The sequence below is a fragment of the Miniopterus natalensis genome, chromosome 8 (genome assembly GCF_054644295.1).
Source record: "Miniopterus natalensis isolate mMinNat1 chromosome 8, mMinNat1.hap1, whole genome shotgun sequence".
NCBI classification, from domain to species: domain Eukaryota; kingdom Metazoa; phylum Chordata; class Mammalia; order Chiroptera; family Miniopteridae; genus Miniopterus; species Miniopterus natalensis.
Genome location: NC_142088.1, coordinates 9,219,082 through 9,242,454, shown reverse-complemented (window position 1 = coordinate 9,242,454; position 23,373 = coordinate 9,219,082). Strand labels below are relative to the sequence as shown.

The 23,373-nt window shown below is 44.1% G+C and overlaps 1 protein-coding gene across 1 annotated transcript in view; it reads left to right on the top strand.

Annotated features, from left to right (window-relative positions):
- The window catches only part of SGPP2 (sphingosine-1-phosphate phosphatase 2), a 72,942-nt gene that overhangs the window by 22,383 nt on the left and 27,186 nt on the right, over window positions 1–23,373 (top strand). The window contains exon 2 of the mRNA XM_087819369.1: window positions 11,331–11,489. Within this exon, the coding sequence (XP_087675495.1) occupies window positions 11,331–11,489 (159 nt within the window). The remainder of the gene's footprint in view (window positions 1–11,330; window positions 11,490–23,373) is intronic.

Below are 23,373 nucleotides of genomic sequence, written 5' to 3'. Positions count from 1 at the left end.
CTATATTTAAAAAGTAATAAAAATAAATTGATTTTTAAAAAGTGTCCAGTGGCTTTCTTTTTTTTCTTAAGGATTTGCTTTTCCATTCTTCAGGAGAAGAGTAGCCCAGAGGAACCTTAAATGTTATTCATGTAAAGTATGCAGTCCCTTTATTCATTAGGCTTTATTTCCTGGTGTTTCCTTTTTTTCTCCCCCTTCCATGTTTTGCAAATATGAGGCATATGATAGCAAACACATTTCAGATGCTTCTTATCCTAAAACTTTCTGTACTATTTGGGAGCAAAAATAAATCCTTAGTATTTATTAGGTATGAAGTTATGAAAAGACGAGATGGCCTCTGCTACATAATCGATATTTACCTATAAAATACAACATGCTAGGGAGAAGACCAAAAATATTCACTGAGCCTGGATGGCGTGGCTCAGTGGTTGAGTGTTGACCTATGAACCAAGAGATCACGGTTCGATTCCTAGTCAGGGCACATGCCTGGGTTGCAGGTTCAATCCCCAGTAGGGGGCGTGCAGGAGGCAGCTGATCAGCGACTCTCTCTCATCATTGATGTTTCTCTCTCTCTCTCCCTCTCCCTTCCTCTCTCTGAAATCAATAAAAACATATTTAAAAAAAAGTCACTCAGTGCTCGACAGACTTAGAAATAAAAATAATTGATCTCTAAAACTGCAGGGTTTAGGGCAAGTGCACAAATGGAGACAGAGATCCCATAGGGAAAGGTATTTTAAAGTTATTTATTAAGCTAACAAAGCATTAAATACAGTTCGTTTTGACCTTTTGCCTTGACATAGATACATTATGTGACCCGGAAAGCTAGGTTCAGATTTAGAATTCTTAGATTCCCCAGAGTCCAGCTGGAAGGTAGCAAAGTTGGGGGACCAGCCTGTCACCTGTCCAGGACTACACGATGGGCTCCCCTGTGCCTGGGCCAGCCCTGGGGTGTGGGGGGTGCACACTGGTGCTGTCATTCACACTAAGGTGGACAGACCTGGGAAGAGACCTGTGTGAGGCCTGGATGCAGGCTGGGGGATTTGGACAGGGACTCTGGGGTCCCAGGTATGGTGCCTGGAGAATGTTCTAGAAGACTGGGCACCTTCCCTTGCCTTGTGTGGAAGGACACAGCTGGAGGAGATCAGAATGGGGTGTCTAAATCATGGAGTCAGCGCACAGACCCTAATGGTCCAGGTCTAAGGGCAGCACTGAATCGTTTATGTTTTAAGACCAGTGACCGTGTCAGTGTTTCTGTGTTGAAAGAAACTCTGCTCCCTCACATGCCCCTTAAACCTCATCAAGTTGGGACAAGAGAACAGCCACCTAGTGGAGTGACCCTTCAAGATCTGGTTCTGTCGGTGGCCTCCTTTGCAGTCAGAAATCAGGAGTTATCAGTTTGGTGTTTCCAAGGCTCCTGAGTGCTTTTATTTACATTTTTAAGTTTTATTGAGATATAATTCATGTACCACGCAATTCACCTATTTCATTGGTTTTTAGTATATGTCCTTCGGTAGAGCAACCGTGGTCCCTGTTTAGAGAGGAGGCATCAGAACCGTGGGGCCCTCGGTCGCAGAGCTTAGCTGAGACCCAGAGCCTGGGGCTTCGTTCAGGGTGGGCCCCTGCATAGCCTGTGGCATTTGGTCGAAGTCTGTGCTTGACTCACTTTCTCTGGGTTTCATCAAATTGTTTTTGTTTCTGTGGTTTCTTGCTAAGTGACTGTATCATCAGATCCCACATGACACAGTCAAGACTAGAAACAGAAAGCACGCCCGCTTCGTCTGCCCCGATGGGCCACAGGGACTCAGCGTCCAGCTTCTATTTCGGATTTGGAGTGGAGCACAGCGGGCTCGTGTCGGTCTGCCGCTGGCAGAGGCCAAGTGTGGGTAAAACCCTCTGGGAGCACAGCGTGAGAGGTTGTTTCCTGGGCGTGTTGAAGCCTGTCTCTGACCTCTCCTTGGACACACCTGAATCTGAAAAAGATGGGAAATCACTGAGAAGGGACAGCACAGTGGGGCCATTTAGACCACACCTCTGATCATGTCGCTTCCTGGTCCAGTACTCTCAATGGCTCCCCATTACCCACAGGTTAAAGCCAGCCTCCTTATTATGGCCTTCAGGACTCCTCTCTCTGGCTCTGGTCTCTCTTCTAGCCTTGCTACGTCCAACTCCCTTTATAAATACCTTATGCTCAGGCTATGGACTGTGTACTGTTCCAGGAACACGCGCCTTGCTGCTTCCATCCTTCTCATGCTGTTCCTTTCAGCATAGTGTCTCTCTTCCCTTCCTCTTTCTGTCAGTTCCAGCCATACTTAAAAATGTAAGATTTTGCTGAAACACAGGCCAGCACACACACTCTCACGCACAGGAATAAGACCAGTGGAGATATTCAAAGGGGTTGAGTCTCGGGTGGGGTCACGGGGAAGTTTTGCTTTGTTTGCCCATAGTTTTTAGAACTCCTGAATGTTTGCAAGTAAAATGTGTGAATCAGAAAAAAACAAACACTAGTATTAATCAGATAATCAGAAAAAACAAGTAACATAAAAAGCCCACACGTTTAATGTAAAAAATAAAAAATGACAAAAAGAACAACCCGAAACCCCAACATTCACAGGCACAGGGAAATCCGAGTGTGCCAGGGACAGGCTGGGTGGGGAGGACCATTGTTCTGGCCCAGCCTGGCTCTCTTCTTCATGTCCTTTTGTGTGTGTACTCACAATTTCAAAGCTTTTCCGACGTTTATTTTTGTGACCAGTGGCTTTAAACTTCCCCAGAGCTGGCCTTCCAGAGGAAACTGGTTTGAAAATGTGACGGAAATTGATGACGCTTTGCAAAGCTTAGGAGGAGTGTCGGGGGAGTGAGACCCTCTGAGCAAAAGGTCCTCCCCTTTCCATCTGTCCCAGCCATCCCTGTTTTGCTCTGTCCCTGGGGGGATAAGGGGTTGCCTATCAAGAAAGGAAGATCATTCCCAAGTGCTCTCTTTCCCGTCCTGGATTTCCTGAGAGCTCCGAGGAGTGGAGAGCTGGATTTGAGAAGTGGGGAGGGGTAGCAGGAAGGTTCCTTTTTGCTTCACCTTTGCTCTCCAGGTACACACACCCCTACCAACATGATAGTCTTGGATAAAGAAACTACAAGTGAAAAAAATCCGTGCCCATTTCACCCAAATAAACCCAAAAGATGGACGTAGGAAAGCCTTTGGGTAAAATCTTCTTGAGTTCAGTGGCAAACTAGCCAGACTTGAGTTTTGTTTTTGTCTGATTTCAGTGTTTGTTTTTCAATCTTTGTACATAAAAATCATCAAGGATAAAACCTTATACGTGTCTGAATAGCTTTCTTACATTTTAGTGGAGCCTTTTTAAAAAGTGTAAATTTTTTTTGTTGAGCTATAATCGACGTAACATCATATTAGTTTCAAGTGTACAACATACTGATCCGGTATTGGTATATATTACAGAAAGATCACGATAAGTCTAGTTAACTTGCATCACCCCTACGTAGTTATAGAATTTTTCTTCTTGTGTTGAGAACTTTTATGTTTTACTCTTAGCAACTTTCAAATATGCAAAACAGCGTTAAGTACGGTCCCCGTGCTGTACGTTACCTCCCGTGACTGACTGAGTTTATAACTCGAAGTTGGTACCTTTTGACCCTCTTCACCCATTCATTGGTGGCGCCTTCTAAAGTTTTAGAAAAGGGTGTTTGTTTTGTTTCAAGGGATTTAGGAATTGATGACTTCATGCTGCCTGGTTAGAGCAGAACTGAACCAAACCTTCCAAGTTCTGAATCCTGAGTGTGTGCATGGGGGCAGGGGGTGGAATTCCTGGGCTAAAACTAATGAATGCAAATTTAAAAGACTCCTTCTTGAGCATCCTCTGGCTCTTCCAAATGTCATTTTGATAAGTTAATATAAATGAATCAGAAACATCTGCAGCAAAAGTCCCCCTGAACACACAAGGGCTTAACAATTAAATGGAAGAATGTTTCGCACAATATGTTTCAGGTTTTAGTGGATCCAAATGTTTTGAAAAACAGTTAAGTTCTTAAGACATTTTGAGAATTTAAAGGGCAGCTGGTCCTCCCACCCCCTTTACAAAGGGGAATGGTTTTTTCTGTGCTGTGTGTCGACTCCTGCTGCTCTTGTCTGTGGAGGAGATTCTTCTAGCAAGGCCCATACCTCCACTTTCTGTAAACCACTGTCCTATGGCCCCCTGCCCATTCCCAGAGTTGCTTCCTAATCAGGTATCGTGAGTTTCGGGCACGGCGTTCTCCATCTCAGGACGAGGCAGTGCTTTGTCCAGTTGTAAGACCTGCTTCTAGGTTCAAGTAGAGCTTCGTTGCCACCGTGGATCACTGTCGCAATTTCAAGAATCTCACAATTCTTAGTACCGGCTGGCTCACCCTTTCTGATGGTGCCAATGCAAGAGTTGGCTCTTGAGGAAAAAAAAAAAGAAGATAGACATGGCCAGTGTAGCTCAGTGGTTAGAGTGTTGGCCTGCATACCAAAGGGTCACAGGTTTGATCCCTGGTCAAGGGCACAAACCTGGGTTGTGGGTTCGCCCCCCACCCCACAGCGTGGGAGTACATGCAGGAGGCAATCAGTCAATGTGTCTCTCTCACACCGTCCCCCCCCCCCCCCCGCTCCCTTTCTCTTTCCCCCTCTCCCCACTTCCTCTCTCTCTGAAAAACAATGGAAAAAAATCCTCATGTGAGGGTTAACAAAAAAAAGAAATTTAAGAAAAAGAAGATCTCATATGTTGTGAGGATGAGCTGAAATCTGATGGATTGTCCAGAGGAAAACAAAGCTGCCATGTGGAAAAGCCTACAGCAAAACAAATGCAATGAAAGCCGCCCTGGGTGCAGTCCCCTCCAGCCTCCGTCTTATTCTTGGGCATAGGCTGAGGGATCCCGACAGATGTCAGCTAAGCAGATGAAAGTGATTAATGTGAAGTTCCCTTCAAGCTCGTTTATTCCAAGAACTTATTCTTTTATTCTATTGACTTTCAGTCTCGCCATCCTGAAATTTTAATCACCCGGCGCTGAGCAGACATCAGTGAGCTCACCCAGCCTGTAATTCTATCTGGACTTGAAGATGAAAGAAGAAACCCGTGCAGTCAGTCTCCTTCCTTGCGTTTCCCCTTCAAGGGACACTGTCAATCTTTCTTAGGCTTTCTAAGTGATCATCATTTATTTTATAGGTTGGAAAGTCTTGATTTCCTAAACTTAAAAAAAAAAATAAGAGTAGCCCTGGCTGGTGTGGCTCAGCCGGTTGAGCGTCTTCTGGTGCACCAAGAGGCCACCACTTTGATTCCTGGTTGGGGCACATGCCCAGATTGAAGGCTCAGTTGATGTTTCTCTCTCTTCCTCTCCCTCTCCCTTCCTCTCTCTCTAAAATCAATTAAAAAAAATTTTTTTTTAAATAAGAGTAATTAAGAGTGATGGGAGCATATTAGTAAATAATATCCTACTGCTAAAGTGTAGCAATGGATGAAGGGTCTACAAAGACATGGCCCCTAAGATTTGCCATTTTCAATTTTTAAAAAAAGTGTGGCCATTGCTTGGGTTGTACTTGGTGTGTTAACATGCTAGTTGGTGTCTTATACAACAGCTTGCAAAGTGTTTATTTTACAAATATTCCATCTGTGCGGTTTGTGCCAAAGCCTAGTCTTTCAGAGAGAGGTAGCAGGACCAAAACCTCTGTCGGTTCTATTTATTGGAAGAGGCGTCAAGTTCCTTAGCGGTGCCCTTCCCAGTCTCCAGGCCCCAGATTAGAAATTCTGGCAGATAAACGCAGAGCATGAGAAGCAGAGAGCGAGGCAATGCCGAGTTGCAGGCCTGAATCCTGTGGATTTGGGGATATTCCCTCAACCACAGATGGTATTTTTTCTGGGGAGACCCTGGTCTCCATAAATGACTGTCACTCTGGAGCCCATTGGCTAATACCCTTTCCTCCACAATCCCAAGTACATGTCGATGTTGCCTCCCCTGAAAAATGACCCTGGGCAAGCGAGTGACAATGCGACAACTCTGGGGAGTTGATCGAATTCTCTAACTCTCTCAAATTCCCATCAAGGCTTCCTCCAGCACTGAGGACCAAATCGGAGAGCCTCACTTTTGTGTTTAAAAACTGTTCCCTGGGGCATCCTTGACCCTTGCTGTACTCACGGTGCGGCGCGTGGGCTGGAAACGGCAGCATCGGCATCAGCGGGGAACTCGCCCTGCCAGCCCCGCCAGCCGGACTGCATCAGAGTCTGCGTGTTAACAAGAGCCAGGTGACTCCAGTGCACGCTGGACTCGAGAAGCACATTCTGGAAGCCCTCATTGCTGCCCTTACTAGGCGTGGCCAGCAGCTAGGTCTCACTGAGAAGTTTCTCCTCCAGGCTCTGAGCTTTGCACCCAGTCAACAGGATCTGATTTAAGCTTCCCGACCTTCCTATGTGGTATGTACTAGTGTCATTTACATTTGCAGGGGGTGGAAACTGAGGCTCTGGGAGCTTAAAGCATTGCTGAGATCATTCAGGTAGCAAGTGGCGGGGCAGCCTGGATTGGGCCTGAGACGTGCCGTGTCCCGCGTCCGAGTCCCCAACCTCCCCCTCCTGGCCTCTTCTGCTCGCAGGGTCAGTTCACCCTGTATTCACTGGCTCCTTCCCCTCCCGTCTCTAAAACTTCTCTGAAGCAACGCCGTTGGTGTGTCCTACTAAAGAGCTTTGGGCCTTAGGATTCTTTTTCAGTAAGACTCTTCGTGTATGTAGTTGGACCTATAGAACTGGATCTCTCTCAGCCCAAGAGGATGAGCTCTCTCTCCTGTCTCCAGCTGGAGAGAACTGCTTAGAGCTGCAGATGGCCTCCCGGACGTGAACTCCTCTCAGCTCTGTTGAGATTCAGGGGTGTCTCAAACTTGACCTTTGGAAAAATACTTATGTTTACAGCTCTAACCTGAACAAAAAGAGATGAGTAATAAGACCTTGCAATGACTTTTGGTCCAGAGTTTAAGGCTGGAATATCCATAGCCTGTGTACTTGGGGCCAAGGGAAAGTTCTAGGGAGGTGGTGGGTGGGTGAGGTCTGGCAGAGACGAAGGTAGGAGGTTTCCAAACTGATGACTGACCTGCTCTGAGGGGCTGTTCCAGAGAAGGACAGTGGTGGGGATGGGGGCAGGGGGCCTGGAGGGGGCCTGCCTGAAATAGGAACTCCCAGTGACCTCCTCACTTTCGACCAATTAGGACAGACTTTCAGTCTTATTTTATATAATAGGTCCTGGGGTGCCATTTTATTTAAGGGGACTTTCCCTACTTTAAAACATTTTGTGTATTAAAAAGCCACTGAACTAGTGCTAGAAGGGCGAATTGACTTCCCCCAGGTCACACATTGTTCTTGTTTTCCTCATTAGAAAGCTCGCTCTGCTGTCTGGGTCAGCCCTGAGCATGTCCGTGGCTCTGACCTGGCCATCTTCCCCTTGCCTTTGGGACTCCTCGGTGTGTGTTTGGAAAACAAAACCCTGTTCAGGTGTTCAGAGCAGAGCTGAGGCAAGAGGCATTATACTTATACTCTGTGTTCTTTCTCTTTCCGAGCAATGAGTCTGTACGGCTCCCTCCCTCTCCTGATCTGTTTATGCATGGAAGGCAGCCTTGCAGAGAACATGGAACACCCTAGTAACAGCAAAACGGAGCAGCTTTTCTCTGACCCACAGGTTCAGTTACTAAAAACCCCACTTGAAAAATGGGCGTTTGAGAAACGTATAACCAAAAAGGCAGGATGGCATTGGGAGACTGCAGTCACACTTCTATTCACCTGTGAAAACACTTCTTTTAACTTTCAGGAAAATTAGCCAATAAATAAAGTACACAAGTGAGAATATCGGTGACATTTTGCAGTTAATTCTAATGGCTATGTGGGTAATTTCCATCTTATCACCCCTTGTTTACTAGAAACTTCTTCATTTGGCTTTGCAACAGATGACAGTCATACTAAGAAGCATCTGATTTCTAAAACTATCTCTCCACCACCACCCCTAAATGTTCAGTGCCTTCCTTATCTTTTGTCTAAAAAGTTAGCTACTAATCCCTGCCCCTCAAGTCTGTGCCCAGAGACACTACCCTGCAGGCTGGTGCACAGAAGTATAGCGTAAGGAGACTCCTGGGCCTTGGTTTCCCTCCTCTTAGCTCGCTCTTTCTGCCATTCACCTTACCTACCACCTCAGTTTCTAACCCCTTTCTTCTCTAGTTCCCAATGGGACCAACACAGACACTGGAACTGAAATTCTTGTTATTTCCAAAGATATGTTGAAGTCGCACACACTGAGATTTCCTACAAGGGAAACCTAGATTCTTGTTCTAAAAAAAAGTGAGTACTTCTTTATTTAGGTAGCATATAACCCCCAAGAATTTAGAGGCAAAGAATAGCTCTCAATCTATTTAGTCACATATATAGAGATATTCTCTAAAAAATCCTTCGGGTGTCCCATATAAAGGCTGATATTTAAAATTTTACCTTTGCTTCTGTTCCTGAAAGATTGAGAGAATATTTAGCTCTCCCTTCAAGAAAAAAAAAAAAAAAAAAAAAAAGAATTCCTGAGCAGTTGTAAAAAGCATGCCTAAAGATATTAGTAATATGGGACACTAGAGCAGTTTGCTGTCATCCCTGAAGGTCTTTTCAGTTATTTACTAGGATTAAGATAGATATCGAACTTGGCCTCCGGTAAATCTCTAGGGTAGGGAAATGGCTGTCGCTGAGTATTTATAATGTCAATAGCACTTGGGAACCGTGAAATGACACAAGGGAGGGGTTTGACCCTTGTCAGTTTGGCAAAGGTTCTTGTAAAGCTTCAGTGCAGGTTACCAAGTGTACCTGGTAGCTGGCAGGTTAAAGTAATCTTTATGCTAAAAGGGGCTCTTGACAGGGTTTGCCTGAAGGTCAGGCCTATTGGAGGTACATTTATAAAATGGAACTTGCAGAGATTAGTTCTCAGATAATAGAGGGAGGGGAGTTTGTCGCTTAGTTGTTTGTTCTCTGTCCCTTGACCTCCTTTTGCAAATCCAGTCATAATATCTTGGCAGAGAAATGACCCTGCACACTTCCGTATTCATTTTGAGCACTGTTATCGCTCCTGTTTAGGGTCGATCTATTGCCATTCTCTCCCATTTTAATTCGCTTAGATGACTGATGAACTTGTGGCTTGCAGCTTGGGCTCACCCCTGCCTAGTCACTTTCTCCACGGTAGTGCCATGCATTGCTTGGCCTGAGGCTGAATTCTTGAACATCCAGTGACTGGTTGAGAAGAACCCAGATATACCTCTGGAGCTGAGGGCAGTGTCAGCTTCCCCCTGAGTCTCAGGTCTAGGGGGTGGCGGGGGGAGGAAGAGATGCTGGAATAAAATCAAGAACCTCTCAGAGAAAGAAAGGAATGCATACTTGGTAGGCAGCCAACAGCGTCAATACAGTTATATTCTTGCAGTTTCCAAGGTCATCTATTTTTTTTTTATTCTTTAAGTATAACATACTCTCAGCCTTTTTTAAGGCCCTCAAACACAATATTGGTCCTTTAAAAATTCATTGCCCCAAATTGTTATACAGTAAAACCTCAATATAACAGACTAATTTGGGTAAGGGAGTGTCCATTAAAGCTGGAGGTCCATTATATAATAAAATAGGTTTTCCAAATACTTGTTAAAAAATTGACAAATTATCTTACCTGTTTTTACTTACGTAGACACATCTGTGTAATTAAAATCAGGTATGTATGAAAAGTTTAATGTCACAGAAAAGTTTTCTATGTGTATTACTGTAATTTTAAATTCATACTGAATAGGTCTAGTAAATTCATGCATTCACCAGTCCTGATGAGTAAAGAAATGCACATGGCTGGGGTGTGGTTTAACGCACGTGGGAACATCAGCCTGCACGCATGAAAACTGCTGCAGAAACTCTGCCACGTGGCAACTGAACAAATGGCCACGTGTGATACAGTGTGATCACGTGCTAATCATTCGCCAAACATTGTTTACAAGCAGTGACGCTTGGATTATAAATATCTACACTATAGTTGTAGATACATAATATCTATGTCAGTGAAATTACTGCAGTGTTTTTTCCAACATGGCCTATCTGCCAAAATTTATTAAAAGTGTATTAATAACAAAAAATAACCTGTTAATTTCATTGTAAGCAAATCTTGGTTAAAAGCATTTTAAAATTAACAGGGTGTTAATTTTCACATATGATATACAGATTGGAAATTTGGTCCATTAAATATCCAAGGTCCACAAAATCGAGGGTTTACTGTACTCTTTAGCTCCCTCCCCCTCTCCCTACCAGAAAAGAGCCCCTTGAACCCAAGTGTCATGCTTGACTCATCTGCATCTTGCCACCCAGCACAGGTTCTGGCCATTGTAGGCACAGAATGAGTATGTGTAGAATAAATACATAGAACTTATTCTCTGAATTCCCCCACGATTCAAGGACCTCCGAATTTATATAAAACAGAACATCTAGACCTATGAAGGCTGCCTCTCTTCCTTCCCATTTTTAGCACTGGCATTTTACTTTGATTTTATAAAGTCTATGACTACCATAAATAGCATGTTTTACTTCTTAACTAATCACTAATATGTCATAATTTAAAACTCCTGTTTTAACCCCCTTAAGTCTTTTTTTTTTTTTCTCCTACCTACTTCAGGCTAAGAGGGGGAAAGGGATAGAAAATGGGAGTGTACATTAGCAGGCCCTGCATGTATTTACTGGTTTCCTTGCACCATCATTGTAGTGGGTTGACCTTTGTTCCATTTAAAAGGTAAACTATTTTTTTTATTTTTATTATTTTTTTTTATTTTTAAAATTTATCTTTATTGTAAAAGGTAAACTATTTTAACAGGAATTGCGTTGACTGTATAGATTGCTTTGGGTAGTATGCACATTCTAATGATGTTAATTTTTCCAATCCATGAACATGGTATATTCTTCCAGTTGTTTGTATCTTCCTGTTTCGTTTATTTCAACTTATCTTTATTGCTGAAAGTATTATAGATGTTTCCCTCCCCCCCCCATTTATCCCTTCCATCCTGCCCCTATTTCTTTTTTCAATGTCCTGTCTTCTCTGATATTTCTGTCTTAGATGTTACTTAGTTAATTTTATGAAGAACTAACTTCTTCTGGGATTATGTGGACAAATTGGGTTGATGGATGTTCAACAACAATGTACATCGGTGGTAATGAAGCCATAATGAGAGGGGAGGCAATACCGTGGCAACTGAGACCCAAGAGTTTTAGAGAGAGGTTTCACAATTTGCCCTCCAGTGACATGTTCAATGAACTCACAGTCTTTTAACTTTTACTTTTTAGGCTTATGTGCAGAAGTACGTTGTGAAGAATTATTTCTACTATTACCTATTCCGATTTTCAGCTGCTTTGGGTCAAGAAGTGTTCTACATCACATTTCTTCCGTTCACTCAGTGGAATATTGATCCTTACTTATCCAGAAGACTGATCATCATATGGGTCGTAAGTGTTACTATTACTTATGGGTCACTATTTCTTCTACAGCAACTACCTGCTTTGCTACTCAAGTGCTTTGCACATATGTTCTTTTTTTAAGCACTTAGAGATGAATTTTTGCCTGGCTTACTTTGGAAAAATAACAGTAAAAATTAAAACGCTTTGAATACAACTTGTTTTGTTTGCAAAACCCAGTAAACCTGTAAATTCCGTGTACTTTGGTGTCCACATCCCTATGGGTGAGGAACACTAGACGAGGGGAGAAGTGATGTGCAGGGAAGACGGCCTTTGTGAGAACCCATAAAGGGCCATGAAGTGCATCCTCCTAAGAGGCCCAGTTTAGTAAAATTGGATCAAAATCTGACACCAGAAGCTAATGACTAATAACTCCAAGAGGTATTAAGCGATACTCTAGAAACAGCAGAGAGACAAAAACATAAGGCAGGCACCTTTCTGAGGAACCCAGTGACAATTCCAGGCCAAGAGGTAGAGCCCCTTTCTGACGTTTTACTCGGGACCTATTGTTTAACATTTTTCAGGACCAAATAAGTTCTGTTGTTGTTATTGGAGATGGTGGGTATTTGCAAGGCAGCAAGGCCTGCTGCCAGTATGCGGGCGGTGGGGTCAGAAGGGCCTGGGTCCAAGGGCAGCTCAGCCACTGCACTCGCCTGGGTGCCCTTGTCCTCAGCCTTACCTTTCTCATCAGTACAGTGGTGTTAACACCTTGCTGACCGGTTACGAGTATGCACATTTCTGTGTCCTAACGTTGCTGACGGGTCACGAGATAACTCGTGTCTGCACTTAGGTTAATTTAAGTAATTTTAAACACCTTGCTGACCAAAGTAGCTGGCTGCATGGGCGAGTTCTGGCTTGAAACAGCCAGCGTTAATACTGCACACCTCCCAGAATCACCACCAAGGTGTCCAGAGTGTGCACAGAGCTCGGGCCAGCCCGTAGAGGACGCTGCACGTCACCATTTGAAAACATGGTACTTCATCGCGACTAGTTCCTGAAGGCACAGGGGTCTCCAAGACCAACGAATTCTAAGGTCATAGGTGATTCAGCGGGAGAGGGAGCTTCAGGGACAGGGATGCCAGCATGGCTGGTTTCCTAACTCGGGAATCTGCAGACAGCTCCACGGTGCTTGGTTGTGTGTGACAGTCGGGGTTCTCCTGCGGGGGCCCTGCCCTGAGAAGCGCTGTGATCCTAAGCCAGCTGCTGTCCCGCCCCACTCTGGGCTTCGTTGTTTTTCATTTGTAGAACAAGTTAGAATGACCTTGAGCGGGAGCCGTAAACTCGGAGGTCCTCAGAGGCAAGGGAGAGAAGTAAAACAATGAAGTCCTGGGTGGAGAGACACGGTGTGCGTGCGGGTATTTGTAAGTCACAGTGTGACCACCCCACGCCCTGGAGAGCAGCCATCCCTCTGCCCTTCCTGTCACTGCCATGAAGAAAAATAGGCCAGAGCGGCCAGATCTGTTTTCTTCTTGCAATCTCTCACTCTTTAAACGTAGGCTTACATTTATTTTTAAAACATTATATGCCAATGGAACACGGAACACTTGGAGTCCAGACACATGAGACCTGGGTTGAAGCCTCTAGCCTAACCACGGAGGCCCTAGGCTCCCTGTTAGGATTATTTGGCCCCAAATTCTTCCTTTTTTTTCCTTTCTCTGTTGTCTCCTGGCCAGCCCTCTTCTTAAATCCAGCTTCTGCCTAAAAGTAGGATCCCTTTAGATAGAATATGCACCTTTGTGTAAGGTGAGTGTTAGGGCGATTGTCCCCCTCCCTGTCTGAATCCAGCCTCTGTACCTGCAGAGCAGTGACAGCCACTGCAGGAGTTGGGGGGAGGGCATTCCTTTTGTTCTTAATATCTGAAAATGCTTGAAAGACCCACCATGCTTGAGTTTCTTTCCGGTATTTTGAGATACCAAAATTTATTTTTGAGATACAAAAAAATAAATTAGAATTAAAAAAATCCAATTTCTATGGTGCTTGAGTGGGGCAAATGACATTAATTACTTATAATAACCTGGGAATATCTTGTAATGTGTATGGTCAGCCCAAGGCCAGTTATCTCCCCCACTGAGGGTGGAAACTTTTCCTGAGGACCCAGATGATGGGAGGCAGTGGTCAAAGGCTCTCTGATTGTCATCATTGGTTGTTATTTTCCGCTTTGGAGCCCTCATTTCAAAGTGAGCAAAGGATTTCCTGTTTGAGATAGAATTACCAGTCTTTTGTCAGAGGGTGAGCAAATAAAATCTTTGCCGGAGAAAGGAAAGCACAACCTTTGAGTATGCAGTTTGTCTCCTGAGCTTTGGCGACTTGTGACTTGCCCTTAAAAATGGGTGCGTGGCCAGGCCCACCAGGCACCGGGCTGAGAGTTACATGTTCTGTGTGGTCAGCTGCATTGGTAAGGCAGTGGTGTGGTCCTGGCAGTTCCTGGGTGAGAGAACGGAGGCCATGGGGTGTATGGAGGGGTGGGGGGACGAGAGAGGGCAGGAGAGGGAAAGAGGGGAGAGGGAGGGAGGTTGACTGATAGGAAGGGAGTGTGCTCTGTGCTACAGAGACAATGATGAGAGATGCTTGGCTTGGCCCCAGTGTTGAAGGTGGACAAGGGGAGGGAAATTCCTGGGGATGTTGGGGGGTGGTGAGGAAGGAGGGGTGGAACAGGGGGAGGCTCCTCTCAGTTTCCTACCCGGAGGCAGCCCCTCTCCTGGAAGGGCTGTCCCCGAGTGAGCTGTCCCTGCCTCCTCGAGGGCTGCGAACTAAGCAGTGTTGGTTACACGGGCAGGCCTTGGAATCATAACTGGAAACCTCTACTCACACCCAGCAGTCTTTGGAAGGCAGCTGCATCCAGGAGCGCCAAACCTCCTGTCAACTTTTATATTAATTTTACAGTTGTCATTGGATGAAGTCCCAACACGTTTCATTGCCTTTAAAAATCACTTGTTGCATTCGGGGTGACTCACGCGGCCTGAAGTAGCTTAGCAGAATTTATGGCTCGCCACAATCCTAACTGTTTCTCCTCTCTGTGGTACACTTTTATTGCTTTCATTGGCGTCTCTGTTCATTGTCTTTTTTTCATTACCGTATTTGATCTTCATAACAGTGGGTTAGTATCATTTTCATCATTTTATAGATTGGGACAGTACTACTACTACAACTAATAATAAGCCATGTCGTATGCTGAGCCCTTAGTATATATGCCTTCCGCTGTAATTTTTCACTCAGATTTCAAGACACTGTGGCCCGGCTCCTTGTGTGGCATGATGCGGTCCACCTCCACCCAGTGTATGTTGTGGCTGCGCCTGGTCCAAACAGCTGTGCTGGGGGTGGGGATAGACAATTAAATAGGGCTCAGAGCCGTGGGCCAGGGCAGAACATCAGGAGACTTAGACTACAATCCTAGTAGTGAAGGCTCGCTCAAGGCACTTGAGATGTATATCCAATCCATTGCTCAATAAATGTCAGATTGCTTGCTGTTTTGTACTCAACACAACTGGAGGGACATGTTAAAAGAAAATGCTTAATTGCTTGGTGAATATAAATATTTTAGCACAATCAGAATGCTGGCGATAAAAAAGCCATAAGAGCAGAAGATTCCTTCTGGCAGGTCCTTCTGTTCCCACTCTTCCAAGTCCAAGGAACCCATGTTGGGGAGCTCAAGTTGAAAATGATGGATTTCACACCTCTCACATTCTGATTGTTGAAAGCTAGCTAGCTGACACCTGCAACACAAAGCGGACCTAAAATTCACATTTAACTTGTGCCTACCATCCAGATAGCGTCTATCTGCAGCAGATTCTAGGGTATTAGTTTATACAACAGTCTTCTAAATTGGTTCAGAGGCGAACTTTGTGATAACATGTCAAAATGCAGTGGCGTCTCTGGATGTGGGCTGGCTGCCATCTGGCTGTGTTACAAGGAGTCTGAGACAGGCGGAGGGAAGGGAGCAAGACAGCTTGCCTGGTCCCTGCAATTCACAGCCCCCAGACTGGGGTCAGTTTTAGTGCCAAAAGAGGACTTGAAATGTGATTATCTCCTAATCCTCTGTTTAAACCACTACCACCGTTCACTTCAAAAGATTGCCCGGCTTGTTAAGTTGGTTCTTGCTTGAGATTAATGAGTCTTGAACAGTATTCGACAATGGCCAGATTGTAACCCTCGCTGACTCGCGCTGAGTGGAACAGAATTAGGCGTCAGAGATTCTGCCCAGCGCCTCTGAAGTAGAATCTTGTAATTTAGCCTTAGTTAAATATTAAGTAAATGTCTCTAGGGGGTTTATTATGCAAACTGTATTGGTTTTGAAGCACAATAAGGAAATCTTTTGGTTTTAGTGTAGTGTTTTTTGTGGTGGTGTTTTTTTTTTTTTTTAAGCCTTTTAAACTGGGCTCCTGCAGTGGGATAGTTTGGATCTCTCTAATTATCACCATCATTACCTGAGAAATGATTCCCTACCCTCTCATTTATGATGACTGGAGAAAGTGCCCACACTTCCCTAACTCTCCTGCCCTTCCCCCCACTCCCACCTACTATCTCTACTCCTAACCCCCTAAGACTGATTGGGTTTGGTTTTGGTTGTATTTTGTTTTGATTGAGCAGAATTGTAATCCTCCCAGATAGAGACCAGTACCTCTCCTCTCCTTCACCTCCAGCATCTCTTCTAAATGTTTCACTTAATGTATGTCATAGAGGTGCGATTACTCTAAAGATTAGCCAGGTATACAATTGTTTGAAACACCAGGGCCCTGGAGGCAGGATGTCTTTAAGGATGAAATTATATTGGACCTGCTAAAATGATGCAAAAAAACTAAACACCTCTTACAGTTAGCCTCCTCCCTTCCCTTTGACTGTAGTGGAGCTTTTAATGCCTTATCAAGCATTTGCCAGGTCATATCGAGACCCCAAACCAAGGAGCATCTCTTGCAGGGCACAGCCTGGGGACTTCAGTTTCTTTCTGAATTCAGCTGGAGCGTGGCCTGAGGCTGCTCTCTGCCCACTGCCTACAGGCAAGTCAGTCCCTAGGGGCCTTCACCCTCTGGACTGGACTGTGTCCCAGATTCTCTCCCCTTCCTTAGTGAAACAAAAGGAAAGAGAATGAGCTAATCAATAGGCTATAGGGACCTTTCTTTCAGACGAAATTTTCTAATAAAATTGTAACAGGCTTTTTTTAAACCAGTCAATTCCTTTTGCAGCCCAGGCTGCGTTCTTGAATGGCTGTGGTTCCCCAGCAGCTGCTGGCTGAGCCTCCTCTACAAGCCAGGACCTTTACATACGAGAACCCCATTTCACAGATGGGAAAGCTGAAACCCATAGAGGCGAAGCGACCTTCACAAGGGTACACGCCCAGTAAGGGGAACAGGTGGTCTCCACTCCTGGTTCTGCCTGCCAACCCATCTTTCTTTCCACGGTGCCATCTTGCCTCAGATGGCTAACCTCTATTGCTCCCACCCACCAATTCAATTTTTCAGAATTGTGCTTGGCCTCTTTGGTTGAAAAAGCTCCATATATCATCACTGTAAACAACTAAAAACTCAATGAGTGGAATCCGAGAGCTGATGTCTTTAGTTAGGCCATAACAGAAGGGTCAGTCAAAGAAAGAGATGAAACTCTGGATTTAACTCGAAATCGCTAGCACACCTGTATTAGGGCTGCCAGTGGGATGACCACACCCCTAGGCCAGCTGCTTAAACCCGGCCTATGTGAAATAAAGGCTGAGCGATTTTCAGTGTTGGCCTTCATAATTAGGGAAAATATTTAGCAGGAGAGAATGGATGCAGGGGAATGGACTGATAAGCCTCCATCTTTCTCTAGCCAACCAAGACCACACCATGCCTGTTTAATTAGAATTCCTTAAAAAGTGAAAAGAAGATGGTGGCTCACTCGGGTAAGCATGCCAAACAAACTGAGTGTTCTTTGAGGCTTTGCCTGTTGCCTGGGTTCAGAAATTTAAACAAATTTGTACTGTAGCCCGGCCGGGCGTGGCTCAGCGGTTGAGCGTCAACCTAGGATCCAGGCGATCAGGGTTCTGTTCCCGGCCAGGGCACATGCCCTGGTTGCGGGCTGCAGACAATCAGTGACTCTCTCATCATTGATGTTTCTAGCTCTCTCTCCCTCTCCTTTCCTCTCTCTGAAATCAATAAAGATATATATATATAATATATATACATAATATATATAATATATTTTTTAAAATTTGTACTGTAGAAAGCTTTTAGAAAGCACAAGACTGGGTTTTGTGCCTATTAAAAAAAAAAAAAAGGCTACTGATCTACAAAGCATGTTTGAAAATTTGCCCTAGGGGGCAATCAAAAGGGTGTATCTTTTAACATTGAAAGGATTAAAGCATTAAAACTTAAGAGGCTGACTTTTAGAAAACCCAGGTGCCTATCTTTAATGTTATAGCTGCCTCAGGATGGTTAAAGGTGTGCTAATCTGTTATCTAGCTCTCTTAAGGGTATTAATTTTGCATAACCTTATACATTTGTAAGGAATATATTTTAAGGAAAATTTACAAAAGATATAAAACCACCTAGAGCCTTTTTAGAGTGTCACTTTTAAGATGAAAATATAAAGAGCCATGCATGGAATGGGCCCCAGTTCAGCAAAAATGCCCGGTAAGTAGAACAGAGGTTTTGTGATGGAAATTCACCTAGGAAACCCTAGGTGAATGGATACCCAAATAAAAACACAGGTGATGTTAAATATTTTTTCGAGGTCCCCTGGATGTTTTTTACCTGAAATTCTGAGATGATGTGCATTTAAACACTAAATGTTGACATAAGCCAGAAGGCAAGCTTAGTCATCTTTTGAAGGCGTCTCCTAAAACACCTTCTGAATCTCATGTTCTTGCAGACACATCAAGCTAGGTCTCCACTGTATTGTTTGGGGGTCTTGTAACCACAAACATAGTTCATTGTTGTTATTACCAACGCCTCGTTCCTACGCTAAGTCTAGATGCACCATAGCACAATCTGAAAGAAAAGAGTAAAACATTCTTGCCTCTTAGGGTGATGAGATTGTACTCAGATGTAATTGGTCTCCTGTCAGCTCTTCACCTCCACTGTGAAAACAGCTGGACATAAGCAAACGCTATAGAAATAGGTTCTGTAGCATTTTTGTATTTAACATATGATGTCGGGAGCATGTAAGTAGGAAAGATGATTTCCATGAGTCGGGTATTGGTCCTAAAATTAAGGTTTTGTTAGGTATTGTTTCTTAAAGTATCCAACTCCACAGATAACATAGTACTTCCAAATGTATTCTTATCTCCTTAATTTTGTAAGCTATTAATTCCTGCATTACATATGAAATTAAGGAAGAGATATTAACAACACCCAGACCTTATTCTCAGTCCAGCCCTCTTTCTAATTCATGGTACTGCGTCAGGCTTAAAAGAAAGAGTCTCTTTGGAGCAAATGAGTCTTTGGAAAGGACCCCACAGACTAGACTGTAGGGGAAAGATGTAGAAAAAATATGCATAGATGGGAAAATGCACCCCTAATGCAAGTTCAAAGATGTTGACCTTAAAAATAAAAGTTATTTTATCAGCAAAAATGTGTTTATTCAGGAATAGCAGAGAATTCAATTCAGGACATGCAAGTTATGGCAAAACCATAGGGCAGTCTGGAGAACAAAGGAGAGGACTGTCCTTTCATAGAGAAGAGGAATTTGGGAGGAGCTGTGATAACCATAGAGCCTGTTGGAGGAGACTGGGAATTCGAAAATATGGCTTTTCATTGGTTGGGTCATTGCCAGGGGAAGGAAAAATAGTATTAGAGCAGAAAACATCTGTCTGTTGGAGGCACAAGGTAGGAATTTTCCTGTTTGGGGCATGAGTGGTAGACCATGAAAGCCCCTTCCAGGCCCTCCCGACTCCAATCTTGGCTTAAGTCTCCTTTATTAATTTTCACAGAGAAATAGGCACTATAAGATATACTGGGTAAATGTGAACAGGATTTAAAGATGTTAAAACATTTGGTAAAGGCCAGCATTTTTGGCTTTTTCTTTTAGAGAAAAGTTTGCCCCATTTCTCTCAGTGCTGGAAATTCTGGCTTTGCCTAGTGTCAGTGTCTCAGAAAGCGCCTGGCAGCTTGTCTTCAGCTTGTCCTTAACCTCAGCAATGCTGATGGTTTGAGAGTCTGGAGGGGTTTACTAATGTCAGAGCTGATCTTGAAGTACTTTCCCCAAAGCCCTTTCTAAATCTCCATTTCCTCCTACAAATCAGAACCTGATTAGATAAAGCGCTCAATGTGCTCTTGGCTTAAACATAAAAGAAAGGACGGAAGATGATCCTTTTTTTAATAACCATGTAACTTTAAATTTTTATTGTTAAAAGAGTTGTAGACATTCAAAATTATGTCACAGTTGAGAAAACAATTCTTCATAAAAGACAAGATTGAAAGAAAGTATGTTCAGAGATAGGAAACTATAAAAAGTAATTTACCACATTAAAAGAATTCTTTTAAAATGAAAAATTACAAAAGCTGAAATAAAAAATTTAATGGAGGGGATTGCAGAGTAGGTTTTACATAGCTGAAGAGTCAGATGACTGAAAAACAGGTCAGAAGAAATTTTCCTAGATACTTTTATAACTCCTATGTTTCCCCATCACAGCCCTTAACCTGTTTCATTTGAATTATCTCAGACACTCTCCCCCCCTTACCCCAAAATGCTCCATAAAGGTGTAGAACAGGTCAGCTCCAAGCACACAGTAGATATTCAGTAATTATATGTTTAAGGAATGAATGATTGAATATACATCTTTATATATTTGTTCAATAATGACCTAAAGCGAACTGTTAAATAACATGACATATTTCTAGGGCTTTTTACCTGAGCCCTGTACTCCTGAGAAACAGAAACCCTCAAGGTTCCACCCTTTTGCCATCCGGGAAGTGACTTACTACAAGGAACCACCGTTCCCTGTATGATTTAGACAAAACTCACAGATTGTCCCCTCTCCCCCGCTTACCTGTGACAAGGCCAAACACCTACCCTCTAATTCCCATTCTTTGTCATATAAATGACTAAGTAAACTTGGCCCCCACTGGCCCATCTGGACAAAATACCTCTACCTTGACTTGAGCAAACTTTAGGTAAGCTGCTCTCTCTCCCTGGCCCCTGACCTTTGGCCCACCCTCACCCCAGCCAGCACACAGCCCTACCTGCGGCCCCCCTGAGAGTAAGCTGGTTTGGGGGAACGTGCCCTGACCTCCTGTCCTGCCCACCTCCCACGCTCGGGGAGCATCTCTCTGGCCTCCGCTCCTCCCTATGAAGAAAAGCCTTTCTGCTTGACCGGTGCAGACCTCATGGTCAGGGGGGTCTCCCTACTGCAGCAGCCCTTCTGGCCCCTGGCGACGACCCTTTCAAACAGTCTCTCCTTGCCCGAGGCCGGATTTGTGTTTTATTTGACAAAGGAGCACAGAGAACTCGACCCCAGAGAGCCTCTCTGCACGGCTGCCCCTTGGGCCTCACTCTCCAGCCTCATGTTGTGGCAAAATTTACTTTGCGTTTGCCCCCCAATGCAACACAGCCTTTTGTCCTGCAGAATCCCTCAGGAAGGCGCTTGGATCCTTCCTCTAACCAGAGCAGCCTACAGAGAGCAAGAGAGGAAGGAGCTGTTCCGTTGAGGCTGATGTTAGCGTACACCTGGGAAAGGCGGCTCACACAGCCACTCCCTACCTTTCTATATGCCGAAGCCCACGCATGGATGTAACTAGATCCAAATGCAACACGGAAGCACCTTCCGCGGCCAAGTGTGAAATGTATTTTCTCTCACTTTATATGTTTTAGAGCTGGCTTTCCCAGAATTGATGAGAACCGCTGAGAGTTTGCTGTGTAGTAACCACTTTCTCAGCTGTGCCTAGATAGTCACCTTGTGATGTTATTGTTTCTAATGCATGGTTTGCACAGAATATGGGTGCTAAGGAGTGCTATAGCATTTTATTTTTTAAATGTTTTTAAGTGTCAAAGGTAGACACTTGTCCATTCTGTTTTTTTTAAAAAAAATATTATTGATTTCAGAGAAAGGAAGGGAGAGGGGAGGAGAGAGAGAAACATCAATGATGAGAGTCATCGATCTGCTGACTCCCGCAAGCCCCCAACTGGGGATCCCCTTACCACAATCTCCTGGATCATAGGTCGTTGCTCAACCTCTGAGCCATGCTGGCTGGGCAGTGCTATAGTATTTTAAAATAATAGTTGGAAAATTCCTCTTAATTCTATTAGGACACCTAGGCTACTGATTAAATCCATCAAATATGGGTTTATATACCAATTAATTCAGGGACATTAATGTAACCAGTAATAGTGAGTCATACAATGTTCTTTTCACCCTGTAGTATATCTTAGAAGTTATATACTAGATGTTATAGCTATTGAAGGAGCTGCATCATATTTTACATTAGATTCTTAATTATCTCTGAGAGTCCTGGCCACAGCTGTAAATCTGAAGTTATTTACCAATATAAGTGAGTTGTTTACTCTTATTTCTTCATGAGCTTGGTAGATCCAAAAAGCAGGACTTTTAAACTAAAACATCTAAATGATCTCCCTTAACACGGGGTGTGAAGCAGAAAAGCTACAAAATGAATACAACCAACAAACACCACCAAAAACAGTCCATGTCCATTAGGCCCTCGCCTCTCAGATTGCTGTTTTCTGAAGCAGTGAGCAGTCTAGTTCTCCAGGGAGCCACGGTTTGCGCATCGATTCACTTAGTGTACAGATTTTTATTCTATAATGGGCACCAGTAGTTTTGTATTTCCAACATTTTCGGAAACACTGCCTCAGTTCAAGCCTACACCATCTCTCTCACTCACTCTAACCTTCTAACCGGCCTCCTTCCAGCTATGCTTAACCACCTTCACGTGCTTCCTCCGCACAGCATGTAGAGTGACCTATGCAAATGCAAAGGTGGCCGGGAACCACTCTGAAGCACATGAATGTCCAAGCACCTTAAGCTTATCTTCCACAGTCGGCCCTCTGCCTGACTCTACCTTCCTCCTTCCTCCTGCCCGCTCTCTTCCCTGGAGCCCCAGAACCTCCTGATGGAGTGTCCCACCCCCAGTCCCTCCCCAGTCCCTGCGTTTTAGACACACCATGCTCCTTCCCAGGGTCCCACCACCTTGCGTGGTCTCACCTGCTCCTGGCTGCTAGGTCTCAGCACAGACGTTATATCTAGACAAGCCACCCTGAATCTGTATTTGCCTTCCCTGCTGGGTGGTTCTGCATTGTTACTTGAACCCGGCACCTGGTGGCAATTCAATGAATAATTATTGAGTAAAATAAATACAGGCTGTTTCGGGGAGAAGGGGCGTAGACGGAGGGGGAGAGGGTATAGGGGTATAAATAGTGATAAAAAAATAAAGGCGGTTTCTACAAAGATGACTTAAGAGCTGCCCCCCTCCCCCCTGTTGGGGACAGACCTGTAAGGAAGTAATTACAGTTCAGGGTGCTAAAGGTACACTAGAAAAATCTACAAACTACTAAGGTAGTTCCTAGAGGTCTTTTAAAGATGGAATTGTTCCCCAGCGGCCCCGATAGGACACAAATTTGGTCAAGAGTCTGTCAGGTGTTTTTTTTTTCCTTCACGAAAGTAATAATTCTATACATTTCTCAACTACTGAGGAATCTTTGAACCAGAAACCAGATTTTATTTGCTTTTTAAAAAGAGCATCAGGTCTCTTTCTTACCTTGTGATTGATGAGTAACAACTTTTTAGTCATTCAACAAACACCTGGCAAGGGCCTTTTACGAAATACTACGCTAAGTGCTGAGGATCACGCGGTAAATAAGACAGACTTCATCCTGCTCTCCTGGGGTTTAGTTGTAGGCAAGACAGACAGTAATGAGTAAATCAGCACAGTAATTAAAGCTGGTATGATTA